Below are 21,471 nucleotides of genomic sequence, written 5' to 3'. Positions count from 1 at the left end.
CTCACTTTGAAATATGCTATGGTACAGAACTTTGGAGAAACTCTTCATTGTACCAGAGCTTTAGAGGATGTCACAGTGTTACTTTAGTATAAAGCCAGCAGCTAGAACCTTAATTAAAAAAGCATTCCATCTCGCTTGCCCAAAATGGCACTGTAGCTGAGGCAGGATGTTTAGCAATCTTTACCTCTGATGAGAAATGGACAAAACTCTTTGTTTTGCTTCCCATTAAAAATCATCCAGTCCTGAATGTTGAGGGAGAAAACTGTTAGCTTCCTTTTTTATAAGTTTTCCTGCTTTTCCTTGGGAAGAAGAGTTTGGCCATGGTGGTGGTGGCCTGGCAGCCCCGCTGTGGAATTCTGTGGCCGAGGTGATGCCCCTGGTGCTTGTGCCTTGTGCCAGCGCCTAAAGCAGGGCAGGCCTTGAGCAGCCTCCACCACACCACGAGGAGACCAGTGCCAGCACATGGGGAAACCACAGGGACCCTTTTATGTGTCACTGAGTGTCCTTGTTAGCAAGGTTAAACTCTCCACGTGTCCCTGTTTTCACAGGGAAGCCCTTGGAAGGCCAAAGCTTTGGAAAAGGTTCATCTCTAACTTCTATTTTCTACTGCTCTGTTGAGTGAAATGTGTTTTAGAATGGAGATGCCTCAGCAGTATTTTGGGGGTTGTGGGCTGCAAATTCTGCTGTGGGACAGCTGGCCCTGCTCAAACCTGGAGGTGCCAGGGGAGAGCTTTTCCTGGTGTCAGTCACCGCGTCGAGCTCGGCCGTGGACGAGGTCCACTGCTATTTACTCTGATTTTTGTCAATGCTGGATGTAGCCTTTATAAACACTCCTATTGCCAAATTAAGCTCTTCCCCTTCCAAAGTCACCTTAAATGACATTCTTCTTCTTTACCACTCGCTTGGAAGAGTTTTGCCACCCAAGAGAGGCAGAGGTTCTGCTGAAGGTCGGGGGCAGTGGCAGTCCCTGTGTCCTCCCTCCCTCATGCCATTGCTCCATGCAGTGACACAGAGAAACCTTGCTGGTTTGGGAAAGAGGTCCTCTGCTTTGAAAGCAGCTTGTATGTGGAACTGAAACTGCTTTGCTCAGGCTGCCAGAGTGTTTGTTGTTAGGGGAGATCCCTGATGCTGCACTACAGCTTGCGCTCCTTCTTGGAAATGCAGCCCGCTTCCATCAGCTTCATCTTACCGGTGCTCACAGACTAAACTGACAGCAAATTCCATTCTCTAACATTTGCAAAGCATTGGAAGGACAAAGTGCCTGAACCTTCAAATGATGGCATTTGGTTTACCAAGGTAAATGGGATTTTTTTTGCTTAGAAAACAGGGGTGCTTCAGGCTGCCTGTGCAGCTGCAGCTCTTCCCCCAAGATGACTCCTGTGTATCCTGAGAGCATTGGTCCCAGTTACTGCTGGTGGCCTGGCATGCAGATTCCCAGACAGCCCTTTCCCAAACATTCCCTCCTGGCGTGGCATGGAATGGCCTGAGCAGAGCATGATCTGGGCAAGGCAGACAAGTCTCAGGTTAGGCAGCCCTCTCAACTGGGAGTGCCAAGGAACCTAACACAAGGGTTGGGACCTGCCGAGAACCTTTTCCTTTGTCCTTTATCACCCTCTGAGGCATAGGCCCAAGATTTGAATCTCTGTCCCATTGCTTTTTTTGCCTGTGATCTGTTTCCAAAGTAGTGGACAGAACTGGGAATAATTCAGAAGTCCTTGTGAGAGAGCCCATGTTCTGTTCTGGGAAGGGGATGAACGAGTGGGAGGAAATCCCTCTCAGATGTTGTTTGTTACTGAAGGCCTGCAAGGTCTCCATTGCAAGAGGGCTGATTTGATGTGTGTGGATAACTTCTGGCTTTAAAAAAAAAAAAAAATAGAGTTTTTTCTTCCTCCCTTGAATCTGAACCAGCATAGGAGGCATGGAACTGACACATGAGCACGTTTGTCCAGCTGATTTGGCAGACATGGCATGTCCAGGGCTGACCAGCCCTGTGCCAGGAATATTGTAGAAATCAGCCAGCTGTCTTTGCTGACATTGCTAAAACAGAGCTTCACTTGGCAGCACCAAGGAAGAGCTGAAGGGGAAGCAGAGCAAGGGTGGAGTCAAAGGTAGTGAGACAAGTGCTGCCCCTCCTGTTCATGGATATTTCTTGTTAATGGAGGTGTGGAAATGAGTCAGAGGCGTGCTCTGGCTTCAGTCAGATGGTGCTGGGTAGGAAAACAGAGATGCTCTCTTAGGATGAACTTCAGGAGCTGTGGAGGAATGCACATGGCTCCCGTGGGATGGGGAGCTGCTGGCAGTGTCCCATTCCAGTGGGCTTAGAAACACTGCCCTTTTAAACCCAAGGGGCTGTGGGATTTTTAAAAGGCAAATATTTTGGCTGCTTCAAGATGATCAGGAGTTGCCTTTCCTCATGTGTCTGCTGCTCTTTTCCTTCAGGTCACGATGCCCTGAGCTATCCTGTGGACAATGGTGACAAGTGGAGCGGGCGGCAGCTCCTGCAGGCGCGTGAGCAGAACGTGAGCGACGTTCCAGAGGATGGGGGGCAGCTCTACATCAGAAACTGCACTGAGCCAGGTAGGAATGAAAGGTGCCTCTAGCTCCTCAGTCCTGCTCATGGCTTCCTCACATCTGTACTTGCTTGTTTTTAAGTCCCTAAATGCTGCTGTTCACAGCAGAGCTTGGATATCATTTCCTCAGGTTTTGGGGAGAGGAAGGGGAAGGGTTTTTCTCTGTTCTTCAGGACTAATGTAGGTTACGTGCCCCAGGAGAAATTGTAACAAATCCAGTTCTGGCTGCACTTCTCTGCCTATAATTTTTCCTCTGCCATAATCCTTAATAACATTTCTGGACAGATGGATGATTATGGTCTTTTTTAGACAGCAAAAACTGGTACAAAAATTCCTCTTCCTCAATTTTTGCTTGTTTGCATAACTCTGGCACCGTGCAGACCCAGTCTCGTAGCCTCACATCAGCACTGGCAGTAATATTTTCCCCCACTGTGCTCAGTACCTCAGCACCTTCTGTCTCACCATTGCAGCTGTTCCTGCTGCCCTCACCAGACAGAGTGGTCTGTAGGAAGCATGGGAGATTTTATTTGTGGTTTGTGGGTTCCCCCCCTTTTTTTTCTTCAGAAAGTAGAGCAATAACTACTGAGTACCCTGTGTTTTCCCAGGAGAGAGAAAGCAGAAATACGTAGATCTGTGAAATCACTGTTCCTTCTTGAAATTGTCACGATGTGACATTCCACAGTAGAAACTGACGCGAAGTACTGCAGAAAGGAAGTGAAAGTAACGGAGTTAAGGTCCTGCGTGTGGCTTTGTCGATTTTGTTTGGGTTTGTCATAGTGCAAATGCAAATAACGTTAAGTAGTGTTAAGCACTGTTGGTGTTAGGCCAGGTGGCAGTCAGAAGCATTTGGGAATGGGACACTCCCAAAAAGCAGTGTCTGTTGAGCTCAGTGGGCTGAGGATGACCTGCAGGATGCATCAGTTGTGCTGCTCAGCAAACAAGTGAGTAAAAGAGCTGGCAGGAGGGCATGGGCACGTCAGTGACAGTGATGCTGCCTGTGATCCTGCAGCACCAGAGAGCAAAGTGGTGTTAGCTCTGCTTTCACGTCTGAAAGTGTGGCCAGGAGTAGGGTGGCTCAAATCCTGGCACAGCCCCGACAGCAGGAGCTGTGCTTGTCAGGCAGAGCTGCTGGAAAGCTCCATTCTAGGGCCCCAGGGCAGCACAGTCCTTCCCTTGGCCGTGCTGGTGCTGGATCAGGCCCCAAATGGTGGCACAGCACTTGGGGGTTCACCAAGCACAGCTGCCTCTGCCTTCTCCAAGGGCTGCTCAGGGAAACTGGGGCAGTTTGTGGTGCTGCTGAGCATAATGCATGAGTGCTCTATAACCAAAGCCTAGGGGCCCCTGTGACCTGGGAATCAGCAGAGCTCAAAGCTCCCTAGCATCCCCACAGCACCACGTGTTGGCCGTGAGGTGCTTCTCCTTCCCTTGAGCAGGTGCCAGGAGGGAAAGGCTGCCTGAAAAGGGTTTTTTTTCCTGCTTACTTCCCAAATGAACCTGTAGAAACACCTTGCAACTTGGCAGAAGTGGGTTGTTTAAGAAAGCAGTTTTCCCTCACCTGCTGGTGGAGGGAAGTGGAATGCCTCCTGGTAAAATGTGCTGTGGTTTTTTGCAGTGCTTGGCTTCTGTGCTGTGGTGGCAATAAACACACCTTGACGTGCTGAAGGGAAGATCTGGGTTCTTTAGCTGCTCAGGTGATTGCAGGCTCATTGGAATGCCTGCCATGGCATTTGCCAACTCCAACTTTCATTCCCTAATGGTTGATCCACTGTCTAGTATCATTTCATCGTCAGAACTGCTCCAGATAGTGGGGGTTTTGGTCCCTTTGCCTTTGCAACAAAAACTGTGGGAATATTAAAGTGGTGAAGTGGACTGATTCCAGCCTAAAGACCATTTCTAGGATTTTTTTGGTTTTGTTTTTTGACCTTTTTCTGAGAAATGCCCATCATGGGCTCTGGCCTGGTGCTGTGGCTGATTGAGGTTGTGTTGAGTGCCTGTGGAAGCAGAACCACAGAGCAGCCTGCTGTCTTTTCTAAGGAGCCTCTTGTCTCTTGCTGCCTATCCTCTGAGTGTCCAGCCCTGCAGTCAGAGCTGCTTGTCCCCTCCCTCTTGGATCTTGGTGACTTCTCATGGCAGTGTCTGCTGTCAGACAGCAGATGCTCTTCTGGCCTCCCCTTGTCCTTGTGGTATCCACATGAAGGTGTGTGGAACTAGAGATAGACAAAGAAAGAATGGGACGGTTTATTCACTGAAGCAGTGATACTGTTTGAATGAAACACTTGTGATTCTGGGCCACGTTTGACAGTTTTAGCTCATGCAAAAGATGACGAGGGAAGAGTGAGAATTACTTGTGTCAGTTCAGGTAAAGTATCCTTGACTCACCCAGTCCTGTTCAGAAATGTGGTTCACCCACTGGAAGCCAAGGGAAAGGATGTTTTAAAGCTGGTTTAATGTTGGGTCAGGTCCCTGTGCTACCAGATTCAGAACTCAAATTGCACTGGAGGAACTCCAAAGCTTGCTCTTCTTTTAGATGGGGTTCATTAGCTGCCAGAAGGTGACAAGCTCTGGGGCTGTGTCAAGATGGGACGTCACGTGTCTGGAGGTTCAGGTGGGAAGGGGTAGCCGAGGTCCTGGTGCCAGCTCCTCACCAGACTGACATATGCTTCCTCTGAGGAGCTGTCGTCACCTTCTTTCCTCCCCCTCTTTAGCCTTTCTTCCACTCCTGCCTCAGAAAGGCTGAAAATAAAGTAACAGCCCTGCTTGAGGGTGCTGTTTTAAAGTCATTATCAGTAATGGCAGGAAATACTTGATTGCTGCAGGAACAAAAAGATCTCCCTGCATTCATTTAGACCCTCAGGCATAAAAGTGCTTAAATTAAACAGCCAAAGAAATTTTTGTGCAATTATTTTTTTTTACATTTCCTCGTCTTATTTCAAAAGCAACTTTTCCCTTTATCAATATTTCTCTGGTGAGTCATAGCTCATGGTAGTGTAATTTGTAGTGCTTGGCTGTGGAGCAGGTAACCCTTGCTGACTGCTTACTTGTGGCTGTGTCTTCAGAGCCCCTTTGGCACTGAGCCACACACCCAGACCCCCTCGGGTGGAGCTGAGCATTCTGATCTCTTTCCTCTCTTTTGTTTATGCACGTGGTGGGCTTTATGTGGTGTGAGTTCTGCTGGGCTGTCATGCCCTGAATGAAGTCCAGAGAACTGCACAGTTTAGAAAGGCCATCTTCCCAAGCAAATACAACATCCTATTCACCCTTCACATGAGTGATTTCGTGTTGTGTTTTCCTTTTTTTTTTTTTTCCTGTTCCTCCTTGAGCCACAATCCAATCGTAAGTTGCCTTCCCTCAAGCAAAATTAATTTTATCCTAGCAAAATGAAAAGTAGAAATTTGTTCCTGCCTTGCGAGTTGCCAAGCCTTGCTTTCACTTGGGGGAACATTAGAAAAATAAATTGCTGTAAGTTTAGTAACAAAATATCCTTGAGGAATAGCAAAAAGGATGTTCTTCTCTCACTGAGCTATAAGTTTGGTGAAATTTGACAGAAATTTGCTTGAACTTCTGCTTCCACACTTTGCTTCTGTTTGTCAACTTCAGACCTAAATCGTCAGAAAACCAGAATGTTGGGGTTAAAACCTCAGAAATAGAAACAAAAACATGCTTATTTCTTCTGGGTTCTTGTGCTGGTGGGGAGCTGGGTTCTCCCTGGCTGCAGCCAGGAAGGAGGGATGTTCTGGTGGTGGGGACCAGGGGCTGAGGTTTGGTTCTGACCCCAAGGAGCTCAGGGAGATGGGTGCTGGTGCCCAAGCTGTGTCCAGACACTGGATTTGGCTGTGTCCCAACAGCTGCACCTTTGGCTGAGGAGAATGTGCAAGGCAGCTGAGGGCTGTGGAGCTCTCCTTGCAGAGCTTCCTTTGTTAGAAACCACAGTGGATCTTTTCCTTTTCTGTGCTGCCCTCTGGGCTGGCTCAGAGCTTGGGCTTCGCCTTCCTGGCTGGGCTTTTTTGGTGGCACTGCTGGATTGTAGGGTCTCTTAGCAAAAAGAGGTGGTCACGAGTGTTTTCTCTAGGATTTTTCAGCCATCCAAGGGGGCAGCAGCATCCAAGTGTGGCTGACTTGTGCTGCTGTGCAGGGGATCAGTAGCTGAGCACCATTGCTCTGAGGCAGGACCTGGTGTGTTCTGCAGCAGGGCTGTACCTGGACTGTGTGCCAAAGGGGAAGCTCAGAACAGCTGCTTTTGGCTGGGTACTTGAAAACTCTGAATTGATCCCCAAAATCATGCAGTTCCCTGTAAAGCAGGGCCCTCTGGGCATACACAGGAGGCCAGTGGTGTTCTTTTTGCTAAAATTTTGCCAGTGTTCCCATGTGCTTATGCATGCAACTCCAAGAGCCAGAGCTTCAGGGAGGAAAATAACACAAAGCTTGTGAGATTAAAATCAAGAGGTGGCAGTGGTATTACCCAGTTCATCCTCGGTGTGTTCTATTGCATCAGTGAAACAAAAGAAGGAGAAAACAAACTCCAGATTCCAAAGCCAGCTTTGTCTCTGCAGTGTGCAGACTGAGGAGAAGGTGGTGAGCTCCAAAGTGTCTTCTCCAGAAAGCTGCTGCCAGTTTTTCCAGAATCCATAACTACACAAGTATCAAACAGCTTTCAGCCCTGAAACTTGAGTTAATGCTTGAGGCCTCTGCTTACACATTCAGGTTTGATCTGTGAAATACTATAGACACACCAAAATTTCAAGCATGTGCTGATAACTACTTGCTCTGATTTCCTTCATTATCAAGCTTATTCCCTCTACCCTTCCAGCATCACAGAGAAACTTTCAAATAGCTTAGGAAAGATGGTGTCATTTGTGTGATCTGGTCAGGAACCTCTGTCCCAACAAAAACAACTCACACATTTTACATGGCCTGGGGTCAACAGGCACCGAGGCAAATTCCTTCATTCCCAAATGCCTTGGTACTGCAAGTCTAAAATTTTTAAGAACCAAAAATTTACAGCAGCACAGTAATTAAACTGCTTGTTCTGAAGGAAAAGAACCTTGGCTCAGCCTTCAGCACAGCCGGGATGTGCACCTGTGCTGTGGGCAGATCTCTCAGCCTGCGACCTGTTTGCTGGATTGGTGATGCTTGTGATGAGCCTGTTTTAATTGTTTAACTGTTCTAATTCCTGTTTTAGTTGTTGTTCCTGGTGGAAAATGCCGTGTTGTCACAGGCTGGCTGGGCAGGGAGGGCTCGCAGAGCTCTGGGGGAAGATCAGTGTGGCACGCTGCACGGGGAGTGAGGAGCACCGAAGGTTAATTGCCTGCTGCTACCCAAGAATCATGTTCATAGTCTTGAGGAATGATGGCAAGGCGGGAGGAAGAAAGGAATAATCCTTGTAGGCAAAAAGGAACAGAACTTGTACACTTGCTGCTGCCAAAGGCACAGGAGGAGGACATTTGAGGGTCTGTCAGAAGTGCAGCCCCATCTGCATGGTAGCTCTCCAGTGGTGGAGTGGGGAAGCCCTGTGTCCTTTTTTATGATTTATGATTATGTTTTCCCCTCTGGAATAACTTTAAAACACCCAGAAATTTTCTTGGTTTTTGGATTTATTTTGGCTTTTTTCCTCCGTTACTTTTTTGTTTGTTCTTTGTGTTTAGAGGAATGAGGCTTGCTTCCTTGACCTTTTAGCAAGCTTGGGTTACTCCTTTGGTTATTGTGCGTTGTGGAAAAGGCAGCAGAGAGGCTTGAAATACTGAAAGGGGACCCTTGCTTCCAAATCTTTAAATGCCTTTGCATTTAAAAGGTGTTAAGCAACAAAGCATGACTTCAGACGTGAATAAATATCACATTGTGCCTCCCTGAATTGGGTTTTACTTCCCTGACACTTGAGGATGCCAGGCTGCTGCTGTGCATCACTCTGGTAATCTGAGAAGTCTTCCATGAAGCCTGTGACCTGAATTTCTAAGGAGGCAGTGAAAAAAAAAAAAATTGTCAAGTCAGACTTGCTCCTTTCTCTGGGAAGAAAATGCACTTGGATTTTCACATGCTGAGCATGGAAAGCAGCACCAGTGGAGGGTTCTGGGCTGGCAACTGGGAAGAGTCAGTGTGGTCCCCTTGTTTGGTGGCTCTGGCTGCCTCAGCACATTGCTGAGGTGCAGATGGCTGCTCACAGCTGCAATAACATTGCAGTGATTGTGTACCAGATGTAGATGGTTCTAGACTGGCCAGATACCAGAATGGTTTCTTTTTTTTTCCACACCTGAATTATTTGCCTGGCGTGATAAAAGCAAGTTGTCCACTCGGCATACAAAAAATACATTGCTGCATTTTTGTCAAATGTCCTAATCATCCCCAGAAAAATCTGTGCTGCTGTAAATTTTTGGTTCTTAAAAATTTTAGACTTGCAGTACCAAGGCATTTGGGAATGAAGGAATTTGCCTCGGTGCCTGTTGACCCCAGGCCATGTAAAATGTGTGAGTTGTTTTTGTTGGGACAGAGAATGAGGTTCCTGATCAGATCCTGTGAACAACAGTGTCTTTCCTAAGCTATTTGAAAGTTTCTCTGTGATGCTGGAAGGGTAGAGGGAATAAGCTTGATAATGAAGGAAATCAGAGCAAGTAGTTATCAGCACATGCTTGAAATTTTGGTGTGTCTATAGTATTTCACAGATCAAACCTGAATGTGTAAGCAGGGGCCTCAAGCATTAACTTAAGTTCCAGGGCTGAAAGATGGTGTAGCTCCAAGATCCAGGACAAGCCTTTCTTAAGGTTCTTGTTTTAAATTTGGTATTTTTGAGCTATTACTGCAAAGGAAGAAAAATAACATCTGGCCCCATGTTGCAAGCTGGATTTTTGTTGCTTGTTTGTCTGTTCTTGCCAGTAGTTAGTAGTTAAAAATCAAAGGTCCAGATTTTCCACTAGTGTAAATTATTACTGGCTTCATTGACTTCATTGCATTTACACTAGATTTAAATGACCAAAAATCAAATAAAACATCCCAAGTCAGGTTTTAATACAGTCAGGGTGGAGTTTTTATCAGCTGCAATCAGCATTTTAAGCAGTGCTTTATTGTGTAGTTTTTATATACAGACAAGTGCGTAAATTCACTTACGCATGCACAGAATAATGGCTTCATGTATTGATGCTGAAGCAGTTTGATTTAGTGTGCAGCAGTGGGTAAAATAAAAATATTTAATTGAAATGCCCTTTTTTTGTGGACTGCATTAAAAAGAATTCCCAGGTTAGATACTGGTTGCCCAAATGTGCATGTCCTTTGTCATTTCCCTGCTGCTCCTGTTAAAAAATAAGAGAGGTGAGGGATTTTTCTTTCCCAAAGATCCCAAGATGCCTAGTGCTGGCAGAGGGGTGGAAAGCTCCTGCTTCAGCCCAGGCTCTTCAGGGGCTCTCCTGTTGGGATCAAAGTCTTCTGTGCTGGGTGTGATGAAGCACACAGGAAGAGGGATTGCCCCTCCAATCCAGAACTGCCCGTGCCAGCAGGGCACGCTCCAGGCAGACAGGGGAGTAACAGAAGAGGATGCCAGCTGCTTGGAGTGTTCAAACCAGGCACACACCCCATGGGCACCAGCATGGAGAACGCTCTCTGGATGCTCATCCAGAGATACTGGGTGGTTTTCACATTTGGTTTCATTTCTGTCCTAAATGTCAGGATTTTAGGATATAGTCAGATACCCTAAAATTTCGGGATAAGGTCAAATATCTTTTAAAAGGCTTTTGCTTTGGGGAAAAAAGTACTGATTGTGGGGCAGCAGCTACCCCAGTGCTTCATGAGCTGTCTGGCAAGCTTCTCTCTCGGGGGAACTGCTGCCCCCCAGCTCATTGTGTGCCTTTGCCAGTGACCAAAAGTGTCCAGGCAATGCTTTCTGTCCTTACCACTGGTCTTGGCATTGTCCCCCTATAGGCACGAGCTTCGATGAGGGTCTGCCAGAAACTCTCAAGGTTGTTTGCACAGTTGTGCCTCTCTGCTGGAGGGGGAAATACTTTGGAATAAACCCTTTCCTTGGTTTTGTATGTATATGCACAGAAAAAGAGAGGTGGGCTCAAAGGAAGCGAGCAGTCCTGAGCAGTGTGTTTGTAACCAAGGCCAGTCCTGGTGAACACAAACACAGGCACCTGGTGATGGATGGGCAGCTGCTGACAGCCTGAATGGCCACTTCTAATTAGCACTCATTAGAAGTCTCAGAAGAAACCAACTGGAGAATCAGCTCCTGCCCCCATGAGTGTGAGTCCCCCGTGACCCAAGCGCTGCAAGCCTGGCAAGCTGTGTGGCCCAGGAGAGCATCCCGGTGATTCCCACCACTGCAACTCCAGTCCTGAAGTGCTCTGAGGAATCATGAGCCAGAGGTGTGCTGTCTTCCCATCTCTTAATTGGCAGCAGAGGAGGAGGAAAGGAGAAAGTGATCATTATTTTATGTTAAAACAGAGATAATTACTGCTATAGAATTTCACCGGAAAACAAAGTGGCGATTAATTATTCATTGTCAGAACTCCAGCACAGCTCAGCAGAGTCGGGGTTCACATGTCCTGTGGGCTGGGGCACGGGGAGCCCTGTGCCTTGTCACTCTGCAGGCATGGCTCCCTCAGGAGGAGGCTGCTTTGGGGTCTCTTGGGGCTGCTGCCCACGGGAGCTAAGCCTGTTGCTCCATTGTGGGATTTGTAGAGAACCCTGACAAGGGAAGAGATGAGAATTTTGACTCCATGTTTCAGAAGGTTGATTTATTATTATATGATATGATATGAAAAATGCTATACTAAAAGAATAGAAGAAAAGATACATCAGAAGGTTAGAAAGGAATAGAATAGAATGATAATAAAAGTTCGTGACTGACCAGAGAGTGCGACATAGCTGGACTGTGATTGGTCACTAAGTAAAAACAATTCACATCAGACCTATCAAAGATGCACCTGTTGGTAAACCATCTCTAGACTACATTCTACAGCTATCACATGGTTATTGTTTACATTTCTTTCTGAGGCTTCTTAGCTTCTCAGGAGAAAAAATCCTGGCAAAGAGATTTTCATAAAATATGACAGCGACACTCCATAAAACCTGGCCGCAAGCGGGGTGACTGAGGGGATCCCTGCCTGTGCTCGTGCCATATCGATGTGCCACTGGAGGAGGGTCCTGGCAGTGGCAGAGGTGGCTGCTCTGGCTGGCGGGGCATGTCTGACGCTGCCTTCTGGGCTCCCTGTACACCCAGTGCCGTGTTCACTGGGAAAAGTGCAACCAAGGTGTGAGATGTGTTTGCCACTGGGATTGGGCCAGTGGACTGAGTGACACTTCCCCGGTGCACTTTTGCATCTCCCAGTTACCAAGTCAGTAACTGGTATCTCTGTATGAAACAGCTCCTTGCCTTTCATTTTCCCTGGGAATTTGAGTGTTTCCTGTACCCTTTGCCTTGTGCTCTGCAGTAAGAGTTGCTGAGCTTTGTGCTCCTCTCGAGCTGCCTCTTGAGAGGAGGCCAGTGTGCTGAGGAAAAGGGAAGGAGGGGGCATGGATTTTCTGTGAGAGGACATCAGAGCCACTCTTGAGGCAAGCAGGATCTCAAGGATGCCCTCCGGGGCAATTGCTTGCTGCAAGGACCCTCAGCGAGGCAGGATGCTTCATGCAGGGATGCAGTGACTTTCCTGTAGCCATAGCAACAGCTGGAGATTTGGTGGTGACTGCCAGCATCCCTGGACTGATGGGCCTGTAAGAGAGGTGTGGCTGCAAGGGCAGGCAGTGGAGTGACCCACAGCCATCCAGGTGAGCAGGGCAGGCGTGGTGAGACTGTCCAGCTGTGCTGCCACATCCTTTCTGGTCACTGCCTTGTGCCCCCACACCTGACAGCCCCCAAAGCTGAGGGGTGGGCAGGAGACCAGACTGGACAGCTCAGAGAGCAGTGGACAGGGCAGTGCAGATGGATCCCATCCCACGAACCGTGTCTTGGAGTGAGATTGTCAGATCCCTGTGGAGCCAGGCTGCTGTGGGTAGTGCTGAACCTCGCCCTCTCCCCCATCCCCAGTTACCAGGATTACAGATTTAATCAGGATGCAGGAGCTGACAAATACTTGGACTGGGAGATGGAAAGTTCCACTGAGCCACCACCACTGCTTGTGTGCTTGGGGGAAAGCTGGCAGTGGAGAATTGAGCTGTTCATGCAGCCTCCGTGCTTGAATTAATTTTATGTTCTTCTTGCACTTGGGTTCCTCCTTTGGACGTGTCTTTCCAAAATCACTTTTTCTTTAAAAAAACCACCCATAAATTCCAAGTGAAGCTTTTGTTGAAAGCCAATGTGTCTTCTGCCCTACCTCCACTGCATCTGTGCTGAATGGCTTGGATTGAATCTCTGTCTCCTGGGAAAGACTTGCAGGGATATTTAACCCGCCCTCAGAACAGAATCAAGGAGTAGGTGAGCACACAGGAAGCCAAGAGGACCCAGCAGCCCACACAGCTGAGTTATGTGATACATCATCACCCACGACCTGCGTGGCCAGGTTTCCTTGGAGCTCTTGGTGGTGTTTGGTGGCTGCTGGAGGGATCTTGGTGTGCAGGTATGTGTGCATCCATCCGTGTTGGAGCAGGCCTGTGAGCCTGGCTCTCGTTTGCTCTGCGGAGCACTTGGAGTGCTCTGCCCAGCCAGGGACAGCAGAGCTGAAGACAGGATTGATGTTTCCCCTGGCAGATTTCTCCATGTAGGAAATTCCCTGCTGCTTCAAGCCTATAAATCAGCATCAGATGGCCTTTTAAGGGTGTGTGCTATCAGTCGGTTTCCCATCCCATTTTGATTTTGCAGATCCATGACACATTCCCAGTGGAGGTGCAGCCAGCGGAACTAGAGAAAGTCCTGTGGCTTTGGTTCCTTTTCCCAGCCCCACGGATGGTGGCCCCACAGAGCCTCCCCAGGTGACACTGCTTCAGCAGGTGGAGCTGGGGTGTCACTCTGGGGGACAGGGCTGGAGCCATCCCCTTCTCCCACAAGCAGGGTGCTGTCAATCCTGCCGGAGCTTGGGCAAGCAGAGGGCTGGTGGGGTTAAAGCAGAGCCTATTGCCCAATTTCAGAGGGAGGAGCTTTGCAAGCAGAGCAGGTTTAATTTACTGCCTTATTTTTCTACTCCCACAAGACCAGTAGAAGAAACACATACTTTGTAGTTTATCTGTAAAACTCAAAGAGCTAAGTGAATCACTCAAAGGATATTGCTGTGAGTGTCTGGAAAACTGAAACAACTTGTGCTTGGTGCTGGGAAGGTGACAGGCTGTGTGCCATGCCAGCTTTGTGCTCTGTGGTGCTGGAAATGGCAGTGAAGGGAGGTTCTCTGGGGTGCAGAGATTCCCCTGCTGGGCAGGACGGGCTGTGGGAGGCTCAGGAATGGTTGGGGGTGGTGTTGCCCATCTGACAAGCTGTGTGGCACAGCAGCAAGGGCTGGGGCGCTCAGGCCTGTAAAAACGAGGTCATCTGCTTTTTGGGGTAAACAGAAACTGCTGGGGAGGTTCTGTACAGAGCCTCAGGTGTGGCTGTCAGGGCAAATCCATCTTTGTTTCTTGACGTGCTTCACAGCAGGCACAGTGGGATGGCCCTCAGAGTGCTGACACAGGCAAACACACACTCTGGAGGGGCTGTGTGCTGTTTCTGTGGGGGTGAAAATAATTAGAGGAAAGTCAGAATAAATACTTTCCTCTGTTGCCTTTATTGTTCTCTTTAAAAAAAAAAATAATGCTCTTCTGTGTCATACTGTTTTGTTCACTCAAAATTTAAACGGAACAGTTTCACCTTTGCTTTAATTTGCTTTAATTTGCTTTAATGCTTTTTAATTTTTGGGTGAAAGTACTTGAGACCCTCATCTTCATGGTTCAGCATGATGGTGCCACAGGTGATGCATCCTCTTCCCAGCCCTGAGTGTCCCCTCAGGAGGTTGGGAGCAAGCTCCAGGATCCTGTGGAAGGCTGGAACAGCTGAGGAGAAACCTGTGCTGTTCCAGTTCTCCTCAGGCAGTTTGTCTTGAAGTGGGAGATGAAGCTGCAGTTTTTGGATTGAAACACTTCGTTTCTAACATTGGCTGCAGCAAACAAGTCTGGAGAAGCATTAAATCCTGAAGCAATTAAATGTATCGGCAAAGATTTATTTTTTTTCTTTTTGTGAGATACTTTGCCAGCTGTTGTTTATGGAAAAAAAATCTCAATCTTTTTTATGAGAACTGTTTTTAGGTTTCTTTGTGTTTGGGGCTGATTTATACATTATGCATTAGCTCGGGAAGGCAAAACATTTATTTACCAGCCTGAATATTTAGAGGAAGAATAAGTGGGAGTCAGTGAAAAGCCTGTATGGATAGCTTAGCCAGAGATTCAGAAGAACTCTCCTGGTGTTAGAAATGGCACAATTAACTTGTAAGGGAAGAGCCAGACAATAAATGGACTTTCCTCTGCCTGTGTGTGGGTGATCCCTCTGCCCGCAAGGCCTTGTGCTCCATGGCCAATGCACAAAGGCTACAGAAACCCCTCTCTCTGCTGGATGGTGGGGACTGATAGCAGCTGGGGACTTCTCTGTTGTTGGTGTTACTGGCTTCATGGAGGCCAGAGAAAGAAGGGATGCGTGGAATGGTTCCTGACTGGGCTGGCTGTGTTTGGGAGGAACTGAGGAGGAGTGGGTTTTCTTTGGTTAGGTTTGCTAAATGGTGCTTTTGAGGGAGTTCTTTTATAAGGCACCGTGCTGAGAAATGCACAGTTCTTTATGCTGTTCTCTTTTCCTTTTGCTTGTGAATGAAAGGATGTTGATTAGAGCTGGGGCCAAGCAGCATGCCCTTGTCTGGGATGAGGCATGCCATAGGAATCGTGCTGCTACAGAAGGAGGCTCAGAGGTGATTTTATTGCTTGCTGACTGCAAAAACTTGCCACCAAACGATGTTTATGAGAGCTGGGCTGTCTTAGGAACAAATGGAGTAAGTGGGTTGGAGCTGTGAAGAAAACAAATATGGGGGAAAATACATCCTTATAGTTCAGAACATCAGTTTCAGAACAAGAGACATCAGGAGGGAACTTCCCTGGGAGCAGGTCCTTGGCTGCCTCAGGAGCTGGCAGGAAATTGTGCCATGAATTTGAGCAAAATGCAGCTACCAACAAGCAGCCTGAGCTGTGAGACCCATGAGCATTGCTTCGGCAGGATGGTGTTAAACAGAGAACTTGCAAACCTTCCTGAACATCATTGCTGTGGGAACGAGGACTGACCTGTGGCAGTCACGGAGTAACACTGTGTGCTGCTCCCTGGAAAGCTGCAGGAACACACAGCAAGCAGCCAGGAATAAGGGCTCACAGGGAGGTTTTGGTGTGCTCAGGGAGGGGAAGAGGTGGCAGCAGAGGAGCCGCGTGTGGCACAGGGCAGACTCCCATGGGCTGCCTGGCACACGTGGGAGGCTGCCCAAAATCTCCCTGGTGTGCTTTCCACTGGTGCTTGGCCATTCCATTGCTTTTCCAGGCAGGCTGTGTGAGTGAGGTGGCTGCTGTGGCCGTTCTGTGCCTGACTGTGGCTTCACTTGTCCTCTGCTTGCACTGAATAATGACAAAGGTACCTGTGGAGGTGCACTGAGCCTGGCAGAGAACATAGGGGAGAAAGCAAGGCAAAACCCCCCTGGGCTTTGTGTCCAAAGGGAAAAGAGAGGGTGTTGTTCAGTTTTTTGAGGGGGATGTGAGTAAACCATGTCTGGTTGGCAGGAAGCGCTTGGTCCAAAGCAGCCAGCCCCCAATCCAGAAGGGTTCATTTATTTGCCCCACAGCATGTCCTGAAATAGTAATGTTTGGATAATGTTTTGGGGGTGACTAAGCTGGAACATGTGTGTAACTGTTAAAGTTGTGAATGCCAAAAAAGGGAATCCATGTTAAGCTCAAAAATCTGGACTCATCGTTTAATTAAAAAAAAATGTTACAATTGTAGTTTGGTTTTGTTGCATTATGCTATAGGCTTTTTGGCAGGGATTTCATGGGAGATGAGGAAACAGCAGCTTGATGCTTCCCTCAAGCTTTTTTGAGACTATTCTCTGTTTTGCCAAAGTGTACGTGATGCATTCTTAAAAAAGTCCATCTTGGGTTCCTTGGCCTCATGCTGGAAACTGCTCTGGAGGCTAAATGTGGGACAAAGCAGATCCTGGATGCCCCTGCTCCCTGCCAGGGCTTTGTCTTTGAAAAGCAGGGTGAGGGGCTGCATGTAAGCCTGGCAAGGAAGGGTCTGGCCCTTCTGCTCAGCTGGACCCGGTCTTCAGGGAGGCAGGAGAAGTTCTGGCCATCTGTGCTCCATTGGGGAGCATAATTTGTGTGATCTGCAGTAAAAGTTGGAGTTAGGTGGGGTCGTCTTCGGTGTCAGGGCTGAGCTGAACTCCCTCAGAGGTTTCTTACCTCTGCATGTGGGCACCAAAGCCAGGCAGAGCCACTGCATGTCTCTGAGTGCATGGAATTGGTTTATAACCCTTACATAAGGGTGTGTCAGGAGGGCCCTGGGTGATTAAATGTGCAGAACCCTTTAACAGGGGGAGTTTCTCAATTTCTTTGAGGAAAAAATAAAGTCGGAAGGGCCATCCCTTTGCTTGCATCTTAAATGAACCCAGAGTTTAATTTGTTGCATTTGTTTTAGTTTGTCAGCTGGGTAAGGGTGAGCCCTGGCAGAGATACGTCAGAAAATGATGCTTCCCTCCTTAGAAAAAACCACAAAGCCTTACAGCTGCGTTTGCTCAGGAATAGCAAGGTTGGTGAAGGGGAGTGAGGGGGAAAAGGAGATTTTTAAAGCCAGTAGAGTTCTTCTTTTAGTTGCTTTTAGGTTTGAGAAACCTGAAAAACCGGAGGTTTTTAAGCTCTTTTCCGCAAACACGAGGATTCAGGGAACGCTTTTTGACGTTCAGTTGTTTTTTGCTGGTTTTGTTTTTTTAACTTGCTTGTGCTGAAAATGGGTTTGACGCTCTGGCTGTGTGTGGTGGCACTGAGTGAAGGCTGCCAGGCTGTCCTGCAGGGCAGCTGGCACGTGGCCCTGCTGCTGCCTGGCGTGGGAGCTGGGAATGGGGACAAGGATGTGCCTCAGAGGGAGCCAGGACTGAGTGTCCCCTTTTCAGAAGCATTGCCTGGTCTTTTAAGGGGTTCTGGCTGGTGGGGAGATGTCTTGGGTGCTGATGGCTTTTATGCTGGCACGGCTGGGAGGGGAGCACGGGGAGCTGAGGTGCACCTGGCAGGCTGTATTTCCTGGAATTTCCAGGAAATATTGCAGGAATTCCCTCCCAGTCCTCCCCAGCTGTGGTGTTGGGGGCATTGTGCAGGGGATGCTGGGCAGGGGCACTGAGAGCCACAGGCATATGGCAGTGGTAGGAGGGGTTTCCATGGAAACCTTTCAGCAGCATGACATCACCAGCACTGTCACATTTAAGCTTTTCAAGGCTTTTTGGATTTTAGGGATTACATAACATTGGAGGGGTTAGGCTGGGGCTTAGATCTAATCAGTATTCAGGGTCTTAGACGAATTAAATGTTTAGAAAATCCAAACACCCCAGTCCAAAAGTGGCCAGCAGTGGTGGCAGCAGCAAGCAGTGGTTTTCTGGGCATCTTGGGCAGGCTCTGCAAACCCTGGAGCCTCAGGGGCTGGGGCAGCAGGAGCTGCTAGGCTGGGCACACTGACACCCATCTTTATAAATGTTGGTGTAGCTGAGTCAAGGTTTATTTCCTTGCAGCAAAAGAAGAATCTTCATCTTGCTTCTAGGTATCTGTAATAATTTCCTAGTAGCTGTTTGTCTTCATCGTTCTGCCCAGTAACTTTTCTTATATGGGAACTTGAGGAAAATACTCGGTGGTTTTCTGTGAAATGTAACTTTGTGTTTTTGTGAGACATTCAAGACTGAAGCTCCTTGTGGGAAATTTGGAAATGGTGTAATAACGTCTAGTGAGGCAGTAAAGCCTGCAGATAACGCAGGGAAAGTCTTGAAAGATGATGGATTTGTTTTTAACCACAGCACAACTGCTCCAGACTTGGGGTTCCTGACTCAGCATTCCTGATGGGAACAATTTACAGCAGTGAAAGGCGAGTTAGTTCTAGGATTCCCTGGAACAAAAAGATTGCCTGGGCTGGAAAGGAATGACTTGTTTTGCTGAGAGGAGGTGCAGCATGAAAGGGAGGGGAAAAAGTGAAATCCACAGTAAATGGTGTGAAGACCCCTCCTGGTGTCTTTCTTCCAGCTGAAGGGCCCAAAGCTCTTCTGCTTGCCAGGGTCTCAGGGCCAGATGTGCCTCTGAGCCACAGGAGCAAGTGCCAGGCAGGGCTCAGAATGGAATCCCTGACTGCTTTGGGTGGGAAGAGACCTTAAAACTCCTCTCATTTCCCTGCCACAGGCAGGGATACCTTCCACTGGCCCAGGTTCCCCCAAGCCCCATCCAGCCTGGCCTTGGATCCTTCCAGGGATCCAGGGGCAGCCACAGCTTCTCTGGGCAACCTGTGCCAGGGCCTCAGCATCCTCATTGTAAAAAAACATTTTTTAATATCTGATGTAAACTCACCCTCCTTCTGCTTAAAACCATCACTCCTTAGCCCTGATTGAGGAATGGAGGGTTCTGTTGCAGCTTTTGGGGGTTTATGGAGTGTTACCTGAGGGAAGGCAGCTTTTAAGCATTATTTTTATCTATTTATTTATTTATTTATTTTAGCAAAACACATTTGTGTATGTCAAAAGATGTATCATCTGCCAGAAGAGTGTCATACCTAGAATATGATTCATAATCCAGATGGCATTTGTCTGCCTCTGGAGAGTTAATCTCCTAGTCTGTCTTTTACCTGCGCTTGTGTATTTCAGATGGTTATTTTGAGGGAAAATTATCAAAACCCCTCTTTTTACTTTACTAATATCATTAGAGTGCACATACAAAAATTTGTTTTGCTAACAAGACATTCCTGGGACTGCCTCCAGTGAGAGAACTGTCTGTGCAGGTAGCAAGAAGGCTGCAGCCTTTCTTTTCTGCAAAAGATTATGGTTAGGAAAGATCAGTCTGCTTTTTTAAGGGGTCAAAAATGCTGCAGTTCAATAATTGTAGCCAGAAATAATTGCAACTACCTTGTTGAACAGGAGGATGGTTATGTTCAGTAAGACAGGGGTCAGTTGTAACCTTTCCAAGCCAGCCCTTTAGGAGCCACTTTACCTTGTCATCCTGTGCCAGCTCTTACCCGGTGTCCTCCTGTGCCTGTGTGGTCTGTCCACTCTCCCTCGCTGCTGTCAGAAGCAGCTCTTCACTCCTGACAGCAGCACGAGGAGGAGTTACCTTGGGGTTTCATTGCAGCCTGGGCATCCTCAGTGATGTTGTCTGGTCTCTGCTGCTTCCTCAGCCCTCACCCTTGTGCTGGGCGTGGATCAGAGAGGGGACAGCTCTGTGAGGTGTGTTCTGAGCCAGGTCCCAGGCAGACATGGGTGGCCAAAAGGAATTAATGCCCACTGCAGTGCTGGCCATGGGCCTGTGTCACTGTCACTGAGCTTGGGTGGCTCTGGAGAGCCATCCAAACCCCCTGGCCTCTTTCCACAGCACAGAGAGAGGGTCACTGTGAAGTGGAACTTGTTGGATGAAATGCACTCTGAGGTCTTACGGATGTGTGAAGTAGGGAAAGTATTGTATTTGTGGGGACCCTCATGGCAGGGAGGAATGACGAAAGTGACTCCATGTTCTCAGAAGGCTAATTTTTTATTTTAAGATACTGTATTATATAAAAGAGTACTCAAGTAAACTACACTAAAGAATACAGAAAGGATGCTTACAGAATGCTAAAAAGATAATAATGAAAACTTATTACTCTTTCCAGAGCTCAAACACAGCTTGGCACTGATTGGCCAGAGAGTCAAAACAACTCACAGCAGAATCCAATGAAACAACCACCTGTGGGTGAACAATCTCCAAACACATTCCACATGTGAGCACAACACAAGAGAAGCAAATGAGATCAGAATTTGTTTTCCTTTTTCTCTGAGGCTTCTCAGCTTCCCAGGAGAAAATCCTGGGCAAAGGGATTTTTCAGAAAATATGACTGACAGGAAAGGATGCACAGGGTGAGTCCATGCCTTTTCCAAGCTCTCCGGGAAACCACTGAGGGAGTAAATCAATCCCTCAGGTAGGATCTGCACTGCCCAACTGCCTGGCCCTGAAGTTTTATGCTCCTGCAGAAGTAGGCAGCTTGGAAACAATTTAATAGATGAGATAGTCCAGATTTGGGTCTTGGGATTGGTAATTTTCCCTGGGATTGGTGGTGGTTTGTGTACAGAGGTTGGAAGGCAAGCAGCTGTGAGTTGGGATGGAGAACAGGGTTGCCATGAGGATGAGCACAACAGCCGTGAGCTCCTCTCACAGCACAGCTCCTGCAGAGAGGGCAGCCAGTTCCTGAGCTCTGGCACATGAAGCATTTCCAGCAGGGATCAGAAAATGTTCACAGCCCGCTGTTCTACCGAGAGCTTGTTAGGACTGCTCGCTGCAACAGTGTCAGCACACTGAGGAAGGAACTCAGGCTGGAGCAGGTAAATGTAAAACACTGGGATAATCAGGGGACTGTGGAGGCTCAGAACAAGAAAACAACACCTTGGTCTTATTTGGTGCAATAATTAAAAAAAAAATTCAAGTGTTATCTGTGCATACCTTGGGGTTAGCACTAAACTTGTGGGCAGGATTGGCACAACTACAGGGGATAGGAATGGGCAATGGATAAACACAGGCTGGAAACAAGAGATTTCTAGCCACAAGATGGGCAGTGTGGAAGAGCTTCCTAGAAAGGGTTGAGAGGGAAAACCAGCCCAGCCCCAAACTGAGAGCAGTGAGGTCCCAGCTCAAATCCAGTGTTGTGCAGAAGGGCTTTACAGGACTGCAGGGAGATGTTCATGAGGGTGCCAGACTGGAGCAGCTTCCTCAGGTGGAGAAATCCCTGCCT

General features: G+C 47.9%; 1 protein-coding gene across 2 annotated transcripts in view; it reads left to right on the top strand.

Annotated features, from left to right (window-relative positions):
• Positions 1-21,471, top strand: part of SLC24A3 (solute carrier family 24 member 3) — a 112,925-nt gene that overhangs the window by 15,626 nt on the left and 75,828 nt on the right. For both annotated transcript variants that reach the window (XM_038133170.1, XM_038133171.1), the window contains exon 2: positions 2,440-2,577. In XM_038133170.1, coding sequence (XP_037989098.1) covers positions 2,440-2,577 — 138 coding nt within the window. The remainder of the gene's footprint in view (positions 1-2,439; positions 2,578-21,471) is intronic.

The sequence above is a fragment of the Motacilla alba genome, chromosome 3 (assembly GCF_015832195.1).
Source record: "Motacilla alba alba isolate MOTALB_02 chromosome 3, Motacilla_alba_V1.0_pri, whole genome shotgun sequence".
NCBI classification, from domain to species: Eukaryota; Metazoa; Chordata; class Aves; order Passeriformes; family Motacillidae; genus Motacilla; species Motacilla alba.
The sequence above is the reverse complement of the archived record's forward strand: the minus strand, read 5'-3'. Positions and strand labels throughout refer to the sequence as shown.